At 45.5% G+C, this 12,568-nt stretch overlaps 1 protein-coding gene across 1 annotated transcript in view; it reads right to left on the minus strand.

Moving 5' to 3' along the window:
- EML4 (EMAP like 4) overlaps positions 1-10,833 on the minus strand; it is a 158,653-nt gene extending 147,820 nt beyond the window's left edge. Inside the window, exon 1 of the mRNA XM_028724780.2 lies at positions 10,476-10,833. Coding sequence (XP_028580613.2) covers positions 10,476-10,500 — 25 coding nt within the window. The 5' untranslated portion in view covers positions 10,501-10,833. The remainder of the gene's footprint in view (positions 1-10,475) is intronic.
- Between the last annotated feature and the right edge of the window lie 1,735 nt (positions 10,834-12,568).

Raw genomic sequence — 12,568 nt, forward strand, 5'->3', positions numbered from 1 at the left:
GAGAGACTTCAAAGAAGTGTGACTGGCCCAAGGTCACCCAGCAGCTGCATGTGGAGGAGCGGAGACTCGAACCCGGTTCACCAGATTACGAGACTACTGCTCTTAACCACTACACCACACTGGCTCTGGTTGAAAGCCTGCCAATTTAGCTGGATGCACTAGAAAGGCTCACATAATTCCAAGTTGTTAAAATAATATTGTAGGTAGTATTTAAAATAAGGACAGAAAGAGTGCATGGGTCAGAAGCCCAGGACTGAGAAGGCAGAAACTCTTAATGAAATATTGGGCACTCATAAAGAAATAAAAATAAAGACTACTTTGTTCTTTTCTTTATGGGTTAACACACACACACACACACCCATGATGCGAAGACCCCCATTAACAAGATTTTAATCATGAGTTTAAAAGACTAGGAGATCATTCCCTTCGTGTAAAATGACCTCCCCACTGAGATGGATCTCATCCCAACTTTGTATTCTTTCAGACACCCATTCAAAAACCACACGTTTCACCAACTTTTGCAGTTGTCTTGGGTTGTTGTTGTTTTTTATTTGATTATTCTACATAATGTGTATGTGTGTGTATCTTTATGTTACTTTAGGTTTTTTTGTAAACCACCCTATAATCATCTTTGGCAAAGGACAGTACAGAACTCTCTTAATAAATAAAATGTACATAATGTGTTCTCTAAGTGTGTCTTTCATCTATGGAACCTACAAAAGTTGTGCTAGCAACTAAGAATTTGTATTTGATAGTTATACTCACAACCTCATGTTTCTCAACCAGATCTGCTAATTAATATAATATTTCCAGGGATATTTGCAGGAGTGACCTGCTGTATATATTTTTCTGATGCAACACCAAAGCAAATTTCCTAACGCCACACCATGCATTCACAGAGAAGGTTGAGATTTGAACCCAGCTCTCTCAAGCTCAAAGTCCCAACTTACTAACCCCTGGCCCACAGCAGTACAACACATTTTGCTAAAGGGGGTCACAAGCAGTTTTCGGTCACAATAGTGCCAAGACATTCCCATTCTTACGCCACTGTATTTCCGCAAAGCGGTTACAAAAATGGGCATAAGTTACAGAGTTAGTTAAGATTCCATGAAAGAAAATAAATAAATGGCTTCAGCTGTGAAAGCTAGCTTGCAACATATGCATTTATACCCTCCCTCTAGAACGCTAAGACTTCAGCAGTTTCCCACGGCTTACATACAATTCTTTACTTCTAATCTCAAGCACAATTTTTCAGCAATTATCTGTAGAAATGGATTTGTTTGATCTCACAAGTTTCCACTAGAAAGTCCAAATTCAGAGGACAGCTGTGTCAAATATTTCAAACTGCAAGAGGCATGGTAGGAAGGTATTTCTGCCTGTACTGTCAGGGCACCATCTGCAATAACGTTTCTGACATCCAGATAACAATGACAGGAGGAATTATTAATGAGGCAACTGGCTCTGCAAAAAGGCTTACTTCACTGGGAAAACACATGCTCACAATAGCTGTGACAATTTATTCTCGGCTAGCTAATTAGCTTGAAGAATTTGCAGCTTTCCCAGCAAGGTATTTAAGCAAATGCACTTACACAAGATTCCCAAGGCGTTAAGAAAACATGGAAGCCCAGACAATTACTATTAGCAGGTACCAGCTAGGCATAATAAAGTTACACAACAATAAACTGAAACTGAATGCATAAAAAGATAGGAGGAAGGACCTATTGCGTTGCAAAAGAAGAATGCTCATATAGGTATGCATGCCTGGCTTATGAAGCCCTTACATTAGCTACAGTATGTTCAATATTTCTGTGAGAGAGGTTTCTACATGCAGACGGAACTATCCAATCAAGGCTCAGGATTTTCCCTGGACACGATTCTTCTGCATACAGAATGATTATTATTGCACAAACATTCTGTTAACACATCAAAGCTAAACATTTAGGCATCTGCCCATTAGGAAGAGAGAGCATTGTTAAAATGTGGTAAGCTTGCAGTCAAAGTACAGTCGTACCTCGGAAGTCAAACGGAATACGTTCCGGAAGTCCATTCGACTTCTGAAACGTTCGACTTCCAAAGCGTGGCTTCTGATTGACTGCAGGAAGCTCCTGCAGCCATTCAGAATCTGCAGAAGCCCTGTCAGACGTTTGGCTTACAAAAGAACATTCATAAAGTGGAACACTCACTTCCGGTTTTCAATCGTTCGGGAGTCAAAACGTATGAGTTCCGGGGCTTTTGAGAACCAAGGTACGACTGTAACTGCTATAAGAAGATGGAGGGAGAGAAGGAACTGGAATCACCCTTGATACCAATATTTAGTTGTAAGGACAACAAGTGCTGCAGATATCAAAGGGCTAGAACCGTTCCCAAGTGTATCGCACAATACTTCCACCAACATTTTTAGCAATAAGTTTTGATAGATTCAACGGAGGCTTCAAACACGGCTGGTACAGGATAGTGGCTAACAGGCTGTGCGGTGACTAATTAATAGTAAAAGCTCACTGCATGATCTTGAGCCAGTCCCCTAACCCACCACACAGAGCTATTGCAAGAATAAAATGGGGTGCAGGGAGCTGTATGATGCCATCAGATCCATGGAAGAAGGGCAGGAGAAAAATACAAACAAATAATAACAATAATTAATAGCATGCAGATGTGGAAAAGCAAAACATTCCGATCATTAGCTATTTATAAGGAGCTTTAGTTGTATAAACATCTGCAATGCCCACGTGCCAGATCTTAACCTAGAATATAGCTACGTATGTTTGAAAAGTTTGTACGGTTAGACAAAATAAACCCCCAACAATGTTGTCCTTTCATAGACTGTGAAGACAATGCTCTCCACCACTTTGGCCAATTCTTTAAGTAGCTCATCTTACCAGTAGTGGTGACAGCAATATAAAAGTAAAGGTAAAGGGACCCCTGACCATTAGGTCCAGTCGTGACCGACTCTGGTGTTGCAGCGCTCATCTTGCTTTACTGGCCGAGGGAGCCGGCGTACAGCTTCCGGGTCATGTGGCCAGCATGACTATGCCGCTTCTGGCGAACAAGAGCAGTGCATGGAAACACCGTTTACCTTCCCGCCAGAGCAGTACCTATTTATCTACTTGCATTTTGACGTGCTTTCGAACTGCTAGGTTGGCAGGAGGTGGGACCGAGCAATGGGAGCTCACCCCGTCACGGGGATTCGAACCGCCGACCTTCTGATCGGCAAGTCCTAGGCTCTGTGGTTTAACCCACAGCGCAATATACCTCTCCATTATTGCCTGGCAGCAGAGTGAGGGTAAGAATCGTTGTTCTCATTTGTAGCTTGTCTACATGGTGACATAAAGCCACATCAGAGCAAGGCCATTGCTTCCTGCATTCACAGCACCATGAAGTGCAGTTGTTAATGTTGCCCGGACTGCCAACAGGTGATGAAGCAAGGAAGGGCCCATTTCTTAAAACCGTTTGTCCTCCAGAAAAAGCTTATGCGATGAGAAAAATTTCATTTTAGAATATTTGGCTTAGACCAGAAGACTTTAAAAATCAAATATAACTCAGAAACGAGCATATTGAAACTGAGCTCTGTGTTAAGGACAAGACATGATCCGATAATGCTTGCCACACGTAGGCTCTCTTTACAGCAACAAGCACCAACAGCACAATTACAAATGGAAGAAATACTCACACGAGCGATAAGGTCTTAAAAAATCATTTCCATACAAGAACAAGGAACTCAGCGGTGATTTTATAACCTTGAATAAGCATATTCTGCCTGTGTGTGTGTGTGTATTTAAAATGTATTTTCTTTAGGCATACTAGAAAGGTAGGAGGGCGGCATTTAAAGGGTTGACCGAATACTATTGCTCTTTGATATGCTGATCAACCTCAACATTGGAATAAAGATGCTCATAAATATTAACTATCATCTTTGCATGAGTCACCCACAGGCAAAATACATTCTTTTTAAGAAAAAGGAATGGAGCCATTATAATTTCATTCTGCGTACTTTCTTGATCACAGGGTTCAAAATGCCCAGGAAAATTATTTGAGACTGGATGGAATAACAGGCAGGGAGCCAGATTTAAGCAGCATACTGCTAATTATGGTTCACCGATTTGGTTCAGGCAGATGCCCCAACTGCCAGGATAAACATTTTAAAACCTAGAGGGTTAGGCTCACGCTCAAGATCATTTCAATAAGTAACATTTTCCAGAAAACCCAACATGAAAGTGTTATGGGTTTTAGTGTAGGGCTGCAGAACTGAATTTATACATTGTGGTGTTATATGTACCTCAGACAAAGAGGGAGTATTTTGAAATTTATTTCCCCCTCATCATAGCTTTTAATACAGTACATGTGTACACATGTTTTCCTTCTGAAAGATTGTAAAGAATATCCTTTTTGGAGGAATGTTCACTTTTTCAGCTATTAACTGTTTTTTATGGGTTTATCTGTTAGCACATTTTCATCCCATCTTTCTTCAAAAAGACTTCAAGACAGCCAGCAAGCCTAACCAAAGTTTTCTTAAATAAGGAATGTCTGTACAATACGAACAAACAAAGACTGTTAATGGTATAGCAGCCATCCAATCTTCCCTGGAGAGCAAGTTCCAAATCCTTTACAGTGGTACCTTGGTTCCCAAACTTAATCCGTTCAGAAGTCCGTTCCAATACCAAGGCACGTTTTCCCATAGAAAGTAATGCAAAACGGATTAATCCGTTCCAGACTTTTAAAAGCAACCCCTAAAACAGTTATTTAACATGAATTTTACTATCCAACAAGACCATTGATCCATAAAATGAAAGCAATAATCTATGTACCTCGGGTTAAGAACTTAATTCGTTCTGGAGGTCTTTTCTTAACCTGAAACTGTTCTTAACCTGAAGCACCACTTTAGCTAATGGGGCCTCCTGCCGCCAGAGCACGATTTCTGTTCTCATCCTGAAGCAAAGTTCTTAACCCGAGGTAATATTTCTGGGTTAGCGGAGTCTGTAACCTGAAGCGTATGTAACCCGAGGTACCACAGTACTGTACTATAAAATAAGACAATAATGTAGATGGTTAAAAAAAAAACTTACCTGCACTAATGATAGTCATTGTTTGGATGGGGGGCTTTTACCCATTTCCACAGTCACACAATCAATCAATCAATCAATCAGTAGCTGAACTGGGTTCCAGTCACAAAAACAAGTCACAAGAACGAAGTCACAATTCTGGGTCACAAAAACGAAAAAGCCACACAAACAAAAATGCAAAAAAAAAAAAAATTACAATCCCAGCAAAAACAAAAGCACCAAATATCCCCTCAGAACACTGCAATCAGAAACGGAAGGCTTCATTTACAATTGGGGGGGGGGGGGCGCAAGTTAGCAGCACAACAGTCAAAACTGTTCGCAAACCGGAACAGTGACTTCCAGGTTCCAAGTTCAATCCTCAGCATTTCCAGGTAGGGCTAGAAGACTTCTGCCTAATACACTGGAGAGCCACTGCATAGACAATATCTAACTAGATGGACCAGTCCTCTGTCTCAGTATAAAGATTCAGTATCAGCAGAAATACCTTCCTACCATGTCTCACATTGTAGTAGTAGTAGTAATAATAATAACGCATTTAACTTGCATGATCACAGCTTTATCCACTTGGTTGCCAGCCATCCGCAACTGCACTAATTAAACGCATGTAAGGCACAGGGTGGCGCTGTGGGTTAAACCAGAGCCTAGAACTTGACGATCAGAAGGTCGGCGGTTCGAATCCCCATGATGGGGTGAGCTCCCATTGCTCGGTCCCTGCTCCTGCCAACCTAGCAGTTCAAAAGCACGTCAAAGTGCAATTAGATAAATAGGTACCGCTCCGGCGGGAAGGTAAATGGCGTTTCCGTGCGCTGCTCTGATTCGCCAGAAGAAGCTTGGTCATGCTGGCCACATGACCCAGAAGCTGTCTGCGGACAAACGCCAGCTCCCACAGCCAATAAAGTGAGATGAGCGCCGCAACCCCAGAGTTGGTCACGACTGGACCTAATGGTCAGGGGTCCCTTTACCTTTACCTTTAAGGCACAGAGCCACACTGGGTTTTCATGCAGGGGCAGTTTCGGGATGGTTCTAGCTATATGCAATTTCAGCTTTACGCACAATCCCCAGAACCTAACCCCCACCCAAGTTGCAAGTCATCTGTATTAATTACCCATTCTTCGTCCTAAGACCCCAGAGCAGCCATCAACAATTAAACCACAATGTTAAAAATGGTTTATGTTAATAATGGAACTATTTAACCTGTATATCATCCCAAACATGGAACTGATAACTTATCATGTGGTTAAAGCACCTTGCCCAGGAATAGAACACAGGGAGACTGGCCAAAAATTCTCCAATATGGTGGCAAGTTTTAAACTAGAAAGGAGTTTTAATGGCTCTTTTATTAATCTTTAGCCTACCTTGGCTCTCCATTTGAAAGAGACAGGTAATAAATGCAGTCACTATAATTGAGGCCACCATGTATGGTAAGCTAGTATTATCATCTTAATATTGCAGGTGGGGAAGTGTGATTTGCCTAATCCCACCCTGTGAGTTTACAGCTGGCATGGGATTTCAACAGGGGAGAGGAGCCTTTCTGGCTCTCAGGTCACCCCAGCCACTTCAGAACACTCTTGATGGATGAGAAGGAAAGCAGAGTCTGCAAGACACATGAGAATCTGTTCAACTGCTGATTCCTAATTTAGGAAGATAAACCTTCCTAGGTTTGTCTTCCTAGATTGGGACTTAGTATACACACACTGGGGGTGGTTCGGCAGAACATTCACTCAAGCTCCTGAACTTAATTCACTACTGCAAGAGTAGAAGCTTGGGGGGGAAATGGGGAGGAAGCAATTCTACAGAATCACAACACACCAGTAAAGCAATCACATACCGTATTTTTCGCTCTATAGGGCGCACCTAGTTTTCAGAGGGGGAAATCAAGGGGGGAAATATGAAACACCCCCCCCCCAGCTCTGGGAGCAGCGGACAGGCTGCACGCAGCCTGTGCGCTTTTCCCAGACCTTCTCCCTGCTATTGCAGGAGGTGGGGGAATTCCCCCATCTCCCGCAAAAGCCCACAGGAGGGAGAAGGGACTTAATTGGTCCAGAATTTGAAAGTTTGGCTTCTCAAAAGACTTTGACTTAGTGAGGCTCTACCCCTCTTCCCCCTACCCCAATAATAATAATAATAATAATAATAACAACAACAACAACAACAACAACAACAGGCAACTGACCTTACAAAATGAATAAACTCAACCTAAGGCAGCAGTCATAAAAAGCATGGCATGCATTTAATCAAGTCCCATTACACTCAAGCAGGCCTACTTCATAATGAAGGCATATACCCATGTCTGGACAGTAACACTTCAGAGTGCATGCAGCTGGAGCTGCACACAGAAACATGACATTTTACTGAAAAGAGCAGTAGTCTGACACCAGGCATGCAATATTTTGTTTGTTTGTTTGAACTTTGTTTGAATACAAGGACTTTTGTGTGTGTGCGTGAAGGAGTGTTAACATGTAAACTAAGGGTACACTCGGTTATGCCTTGCTAAAATACTGAGTCCATACCATTAACTATGGCTAGCACTAGCTATGCACATCTCCAGTTTCAACAGGACTACATGACACATCTGAGGTCATGTCCCTTAAGATCAGAAGCTGGTCGGTGCTCTTTCTGTATGCCCAATGCCAACATGTGTATCTCTATTCTTGGGACCTTGCCAAGTAAAAAAAGAACAAGCTATATTTGTGACAAATTCTTACATAAAAAGATAAGCTGATTTATGAAATTCGGCTCTGTGGAGATTAAAACTGATCACATGGTTGGAAATTGAGGAGGGAAAGAAAAGGTGAAATTCTGCATGAACATTCCAAGGTTATGCAGGCGATAAGCTTCTCCGGAGCTATGGAACTATCTTCCTATGAAGGCCAATGCAATATTTTTGCCCTGATCAAGAGTTATTAGTAGCTTATCATTAGTAGCATATTAGAAGTGATAAAAACAGAAGCTCCCTGGTGACTGGTCAAGTTGGCTGAAACTGATGTGAGCTGGAGTTCAACAACACTGGGGGGGGCACAGACTCCTCATCCCTCGATTATAATTCAAAAAGCAGAAATGTTTCAAGAAAGGTTGCACTTCTGCAAATACAAAACCCGAAGGATCTGTTCACTAGAGGCTGAAGTGAGAAGTGTGAGGAAGCTACAGTCTGCAGACTTAGATTCTATTCTATTTGCACCCACTTCCCCTAGTCCTGCTCAGAGACCCAAGTCGTGATTATTTGCCAGACAAATGGTCTAAGCAGTGGAGTTCCTCACAGAATGGAATAATAATTTTAAAATGCTCTTTAATGGCAGGGGGTCATTGCTGAGATTTAACCCTGCATTAATTCTGACCTCTTGCTCGATTGTAAAAGGCAATGTACATAAATGTGGGTATGCACTCATTCCTCCTAGTTAAATAATTTTAAGGTGTTAGTAGCTGCTCCAGATCTGTTGGGGTGGAAGCAGAGAGATAGGAAGGCCTTGCTTACATGTCACATTATCCAAATAGTTAATGTTTAAGTATGACTTAACACAAATGAGAAGTGTGGTAGTACACGCTGCTCTAACATCACTGCTTTATTTCACCCTGTAGATAGCAACAAACCGCAAGCCTTGGTTTCTCGTGCTTTATGAACACAGGCTCATGGTTTGCTCCTCTCCAAAGCATCAGTACGGTTTATTCTCTGCTTGTGGTTTGAGGAGAAATATTGACTAGTTAAATGTAAACTATGGTGTGACGTTCAAACACAGCCAGTGAGATACTCATGGGCACTACTACAATGATCGTATCTAAATTCTGGCTGCCAGGCTAACTGCTGGGAGTTTATTCCATCTTTCACAAAAAGCATCTGAAGAACTGCAAAAGACTAAAACAATTTGACCCCACAGCAATATGGGAAAATGAACATACAGTATCACAGGAAACAACTTTTGTACAATACACTTCATTCTCCAGCAAACTACTGTCTGCACACAGTCAGTTAAGACAAGTTCCTTCCTCGGGCGTCTATTTCAGAGAGATAAAGTAGCTTTTACAGTGGCAAATTATGTCATGTGGTCAGGTCACTCTCAGTTCCTTACAATGCGGAAGGAAGATTTAAGGCTCAACATGGGCAGGCAAGGGAGGCTGAGGCCTTTCTCATCCAGCCTACATTTTCCCACCCAAAAGTATTTCTCTCCCATCAGGGCTCCATAATCAGAGGTGAACTCCAAGCAGTAGCAAGAACAACTGTGGAGTAGAGATTCTGAGGAAGGAGTGTAAAGCATGGGCTGGAAAAGGGGTGTGATGTTGCAACATTAAAGGCCATTGGAAGCACAACCCCCACTTTAAAGAAAATCAGCCCACATTGGGTCACACTAAAGCATCCCATCTACTTGCATCCTAAATCTTTTTCAGCAAGGCCACTGGTGAGCCGGGAAAACAGCAAAGACGTGTGAAGCCCTAGACAAAAGTGAAAACACTATTTAGCTTCACTGCCTAAGGGCAAATAACAGGTTCATCGACGTTAACTCCCATGCCATAATCTCCAACCCTTTGCACACACCAAGCAGTGCAAGTACTGGATGCACAGGAAAGCAGGTGCATCAGCCAATTAAACCTCTGAGAAAAGAAGAGCAGAGAGAGATAAGCACACTGTACACCTCAACCAAGACTGCCAAAGGATTTAGTTTCGTTCTCCAGGCAGCATTTTACTCCATATTGTGACTGGTGGTGTTTGTTTTTGTTCCTTTTTTTTTTGCAAAAGATACAGGCTCGGCGACAGCGTGAGGTGGCACCCCACGCTTTTCCCTTTGAAACGCCCATTTGCAACCAAATGATAACGAGATCTAGACCATGCATGTCTCCCAGCGCTTTCCTCAAGGCTGGGTGGGGGGTACGCGAGGGGCGTGGGGGAACAAGATTTCTGTCTTCTTCGTCGACACCCCCTCCCCACACTTCAGCCAAGGGAGGGAAGGCGGCCCCGTCCCTCGCGAGGCAGACCAAGAGACTGACACGGTTCCCTCCGATGCCCGTCGCAGGTTCTCTTTCCACACACCCCCCCCAAAAAATGCACCTCCTCACCAAAATGCATTTCCTGGGCGGGAAGAAACGAAGGGGTTTTGCTAGGCAGTTCAGGAAGAGAAGAAGGAGATATTGGGGGACGAGCAAGCGACGGCGAGAAGAAAGATGGGAACTGCATCAAGGTAACCCTACACGTCAACCCTCAAGGAGGGGGGCGGGGGGATCACAGTAATAAAAGATCAAGGCGAAGAAGTGCGGTGCGTTTTCCTCCTTACGCACACACGCCTCCACCTGAAAAATCCCGGGCTGGGGGGCGGGGAGTCCATACCTCCCTCCCTACCTGCTTCGAGCGAGGCACCCCCGCCCGAGGGGGCAGCGCGGCACCTCTCTCCCTGCTCACCCTCCGAGGGGCAGCCAGGCGCCCCAACTTACCCAAACTGCCGGCGAAACCGTCCATCTTGGGCGCAGAGGAGCCCCGCGCGGAGCTGCTGTCGTCGCTTGGGAAGAGGCGGCGGGCGGAGTGAGGGAGCAGCTCATTCACCGTCGCGGCGGCGGCTGGCGGCGGCGGCGGCAGCTACTCCCTGGGTGCCTGGGGCAGGAGCTCGCTCGCTCGCCCTGCCCGCCTGCCGGCTGGGCTCTCCCAAGCCGCGGCGCTGCTTGGCTGTCGGGCCACCCGCCGCTCCTGCTCCCCACGCAGCTGGGCAAGGGCGACAAGCGGCCGGTACCCGCTCGCCTACCCGCCTGCGCGCCCGCTCGCTCGCTCCTGCCCTCGCGCAGCAGCTGCTGCCGCTCTCAGGCCCGCCCCGCAGCAGCCCTCTTTGCTTTCGCGCTTCCGACTCCGCCCCACTTGGCAGCCGGGGCTTCCCCTCCAGCGATGGTGGCGCTGCGCACGCCGCGCGGGGGTGGGGGGAGGAGGAGGAGGAGGGTCCGGGGCTGGCGCGCGCGGGAGCGCGGGGAGCAGCGCGAGGCCGAGCGGAGCCTGGAGAGCGGCGCACCGGCGCCAAGACCGGGCTCGCTCCGTGGTCCCAACCGGCAAGTGGGTCCGCGGTCTGTCTTGCAACAGGTTGAATTGAGTCGAGTAGTATGTCGCAAGCAAGCAAGCGCCGGACCATTAAGTTGCAGTCTCGGTGCATGTGCGCACTGTGAAGTTGCTGCTGTCTTCTGATGGGTGTGTCCTTTGCTCTCTTGCTCGGGAATAAGTCGTTTGGGGGGCAAGGCGTAGGATTCCGCAGCTGTATGTGGAAAAGAAGCCCCTTGGTCTCAGGTTCACGTTTGTTTGTTTGTTTGTTTGTTTGTTTGTTTGTTTGCTGCATATATAAGGCACCTTTTTCTGCAAGGAGCTGAAATGTGCAGGCACCCTTCTGAGCAATTTCTGTGAAATTAGCCAGACTAAAATGGAGAACGCCTGGAATTTATTTATATGGTGCCATCTATGTACATGTGGTTAATGAAGAGTCCTGCCATAATGGGTGGCACTGTGGTCTAAACCACTGAGCCTCTTGGGCTTCCCGATCAGAAGGTTGGCGGTTTGAATCCATGTGACAGGGTGAGCTCCTGTTGCTCTGTCCCAGCTTCTGCCAACCTAGCAGTTCAAAAGCATGCCAGTGCAAGTAGATAAATAGGCACCGCTGCGGCCGGAAGGTAAACGGCGTTTCCGTGCGCTCTGGCTTCCGTCACGGTCTCCCATTGCTTCCAAAGCAGTTTAGTTTTGCTGGCCATATGACCCAGAAAGCTGTCTGTGGACAAACACCGGCTCCCTTGGCTTTAAAGCAAGATGAGCTCCGCAACCTCATAGTTGCCTTTGACTGGACTTAATCGTCCAGGGATCCTTTACCTTTTTACCTTTTCTTTTAACACTCTAAGGCAGTCGTTTTCAACCAGTGTACTGTGGCACCCTGGGATGCCTTGACTGATGGTCAGGCGTGCCGTGGGCAACACTGGCCTCTGTCCCCCTTCCCTTCCCTCCCTCCTCTGATGCCCTCTTGCTTCTCTGCCTCCCAAAGGCTTGCAGAGCTGTTTGTTGCAGCAGCCCTGGCTGCAAGCTTCCCAGGCGAATGGTGCCTCGGGCTGGCCAGGGGGTGCTTACCAGGCCCCTGTGGGGCAATGTGAGGAGGCACCTCTCTTGTGGGGGGGGGACAGTTCAGAGACCAGGGGTGGCAGCTGCGGATGCCCAGAGAACTCTCAAGGAGAGGGGAAAGGAGGCTGAGGGAGCACTCCCCAAGGGAGGGTTCGAAAAGGGGCGAGGGGCTGCCAGCTCTGCAGGCAAGGGGTGACATAACTGGGTTCCTTTTAAAAAAAAATGATATTTATTAGAAGTTTAATAGTTACAAAAAAAGAAAGGAAAAAAGAAAGACAATAAAAAATCACAATACATCAAAAATAAAAAGAAAAACAGAAAACAATACAGCAAAACAATAAGAAAAACAAAAACACTTAAAAACACATCTAATATTTCCGTATCTTTACCTTTCATTTACTTGTTTCATCGACACACCTCCCTTTTTTGTATTCTAGTTCAATTAGCT

Source organism: Podarcis muralis, chromosome 3 (assembly GCF_964188315.1).
Source record: "Podarcis muralis chromosome 3, rPodMur119.hap1.1, whole genome shotgun sequence".
Classification (NCBI taxonomy): domain Eukaryota; kingdom Metazoa; phylum Chordata; class Lepidosauria; order Squamata; family Lacertidae; genus Podarcis; species Podarcis muralis.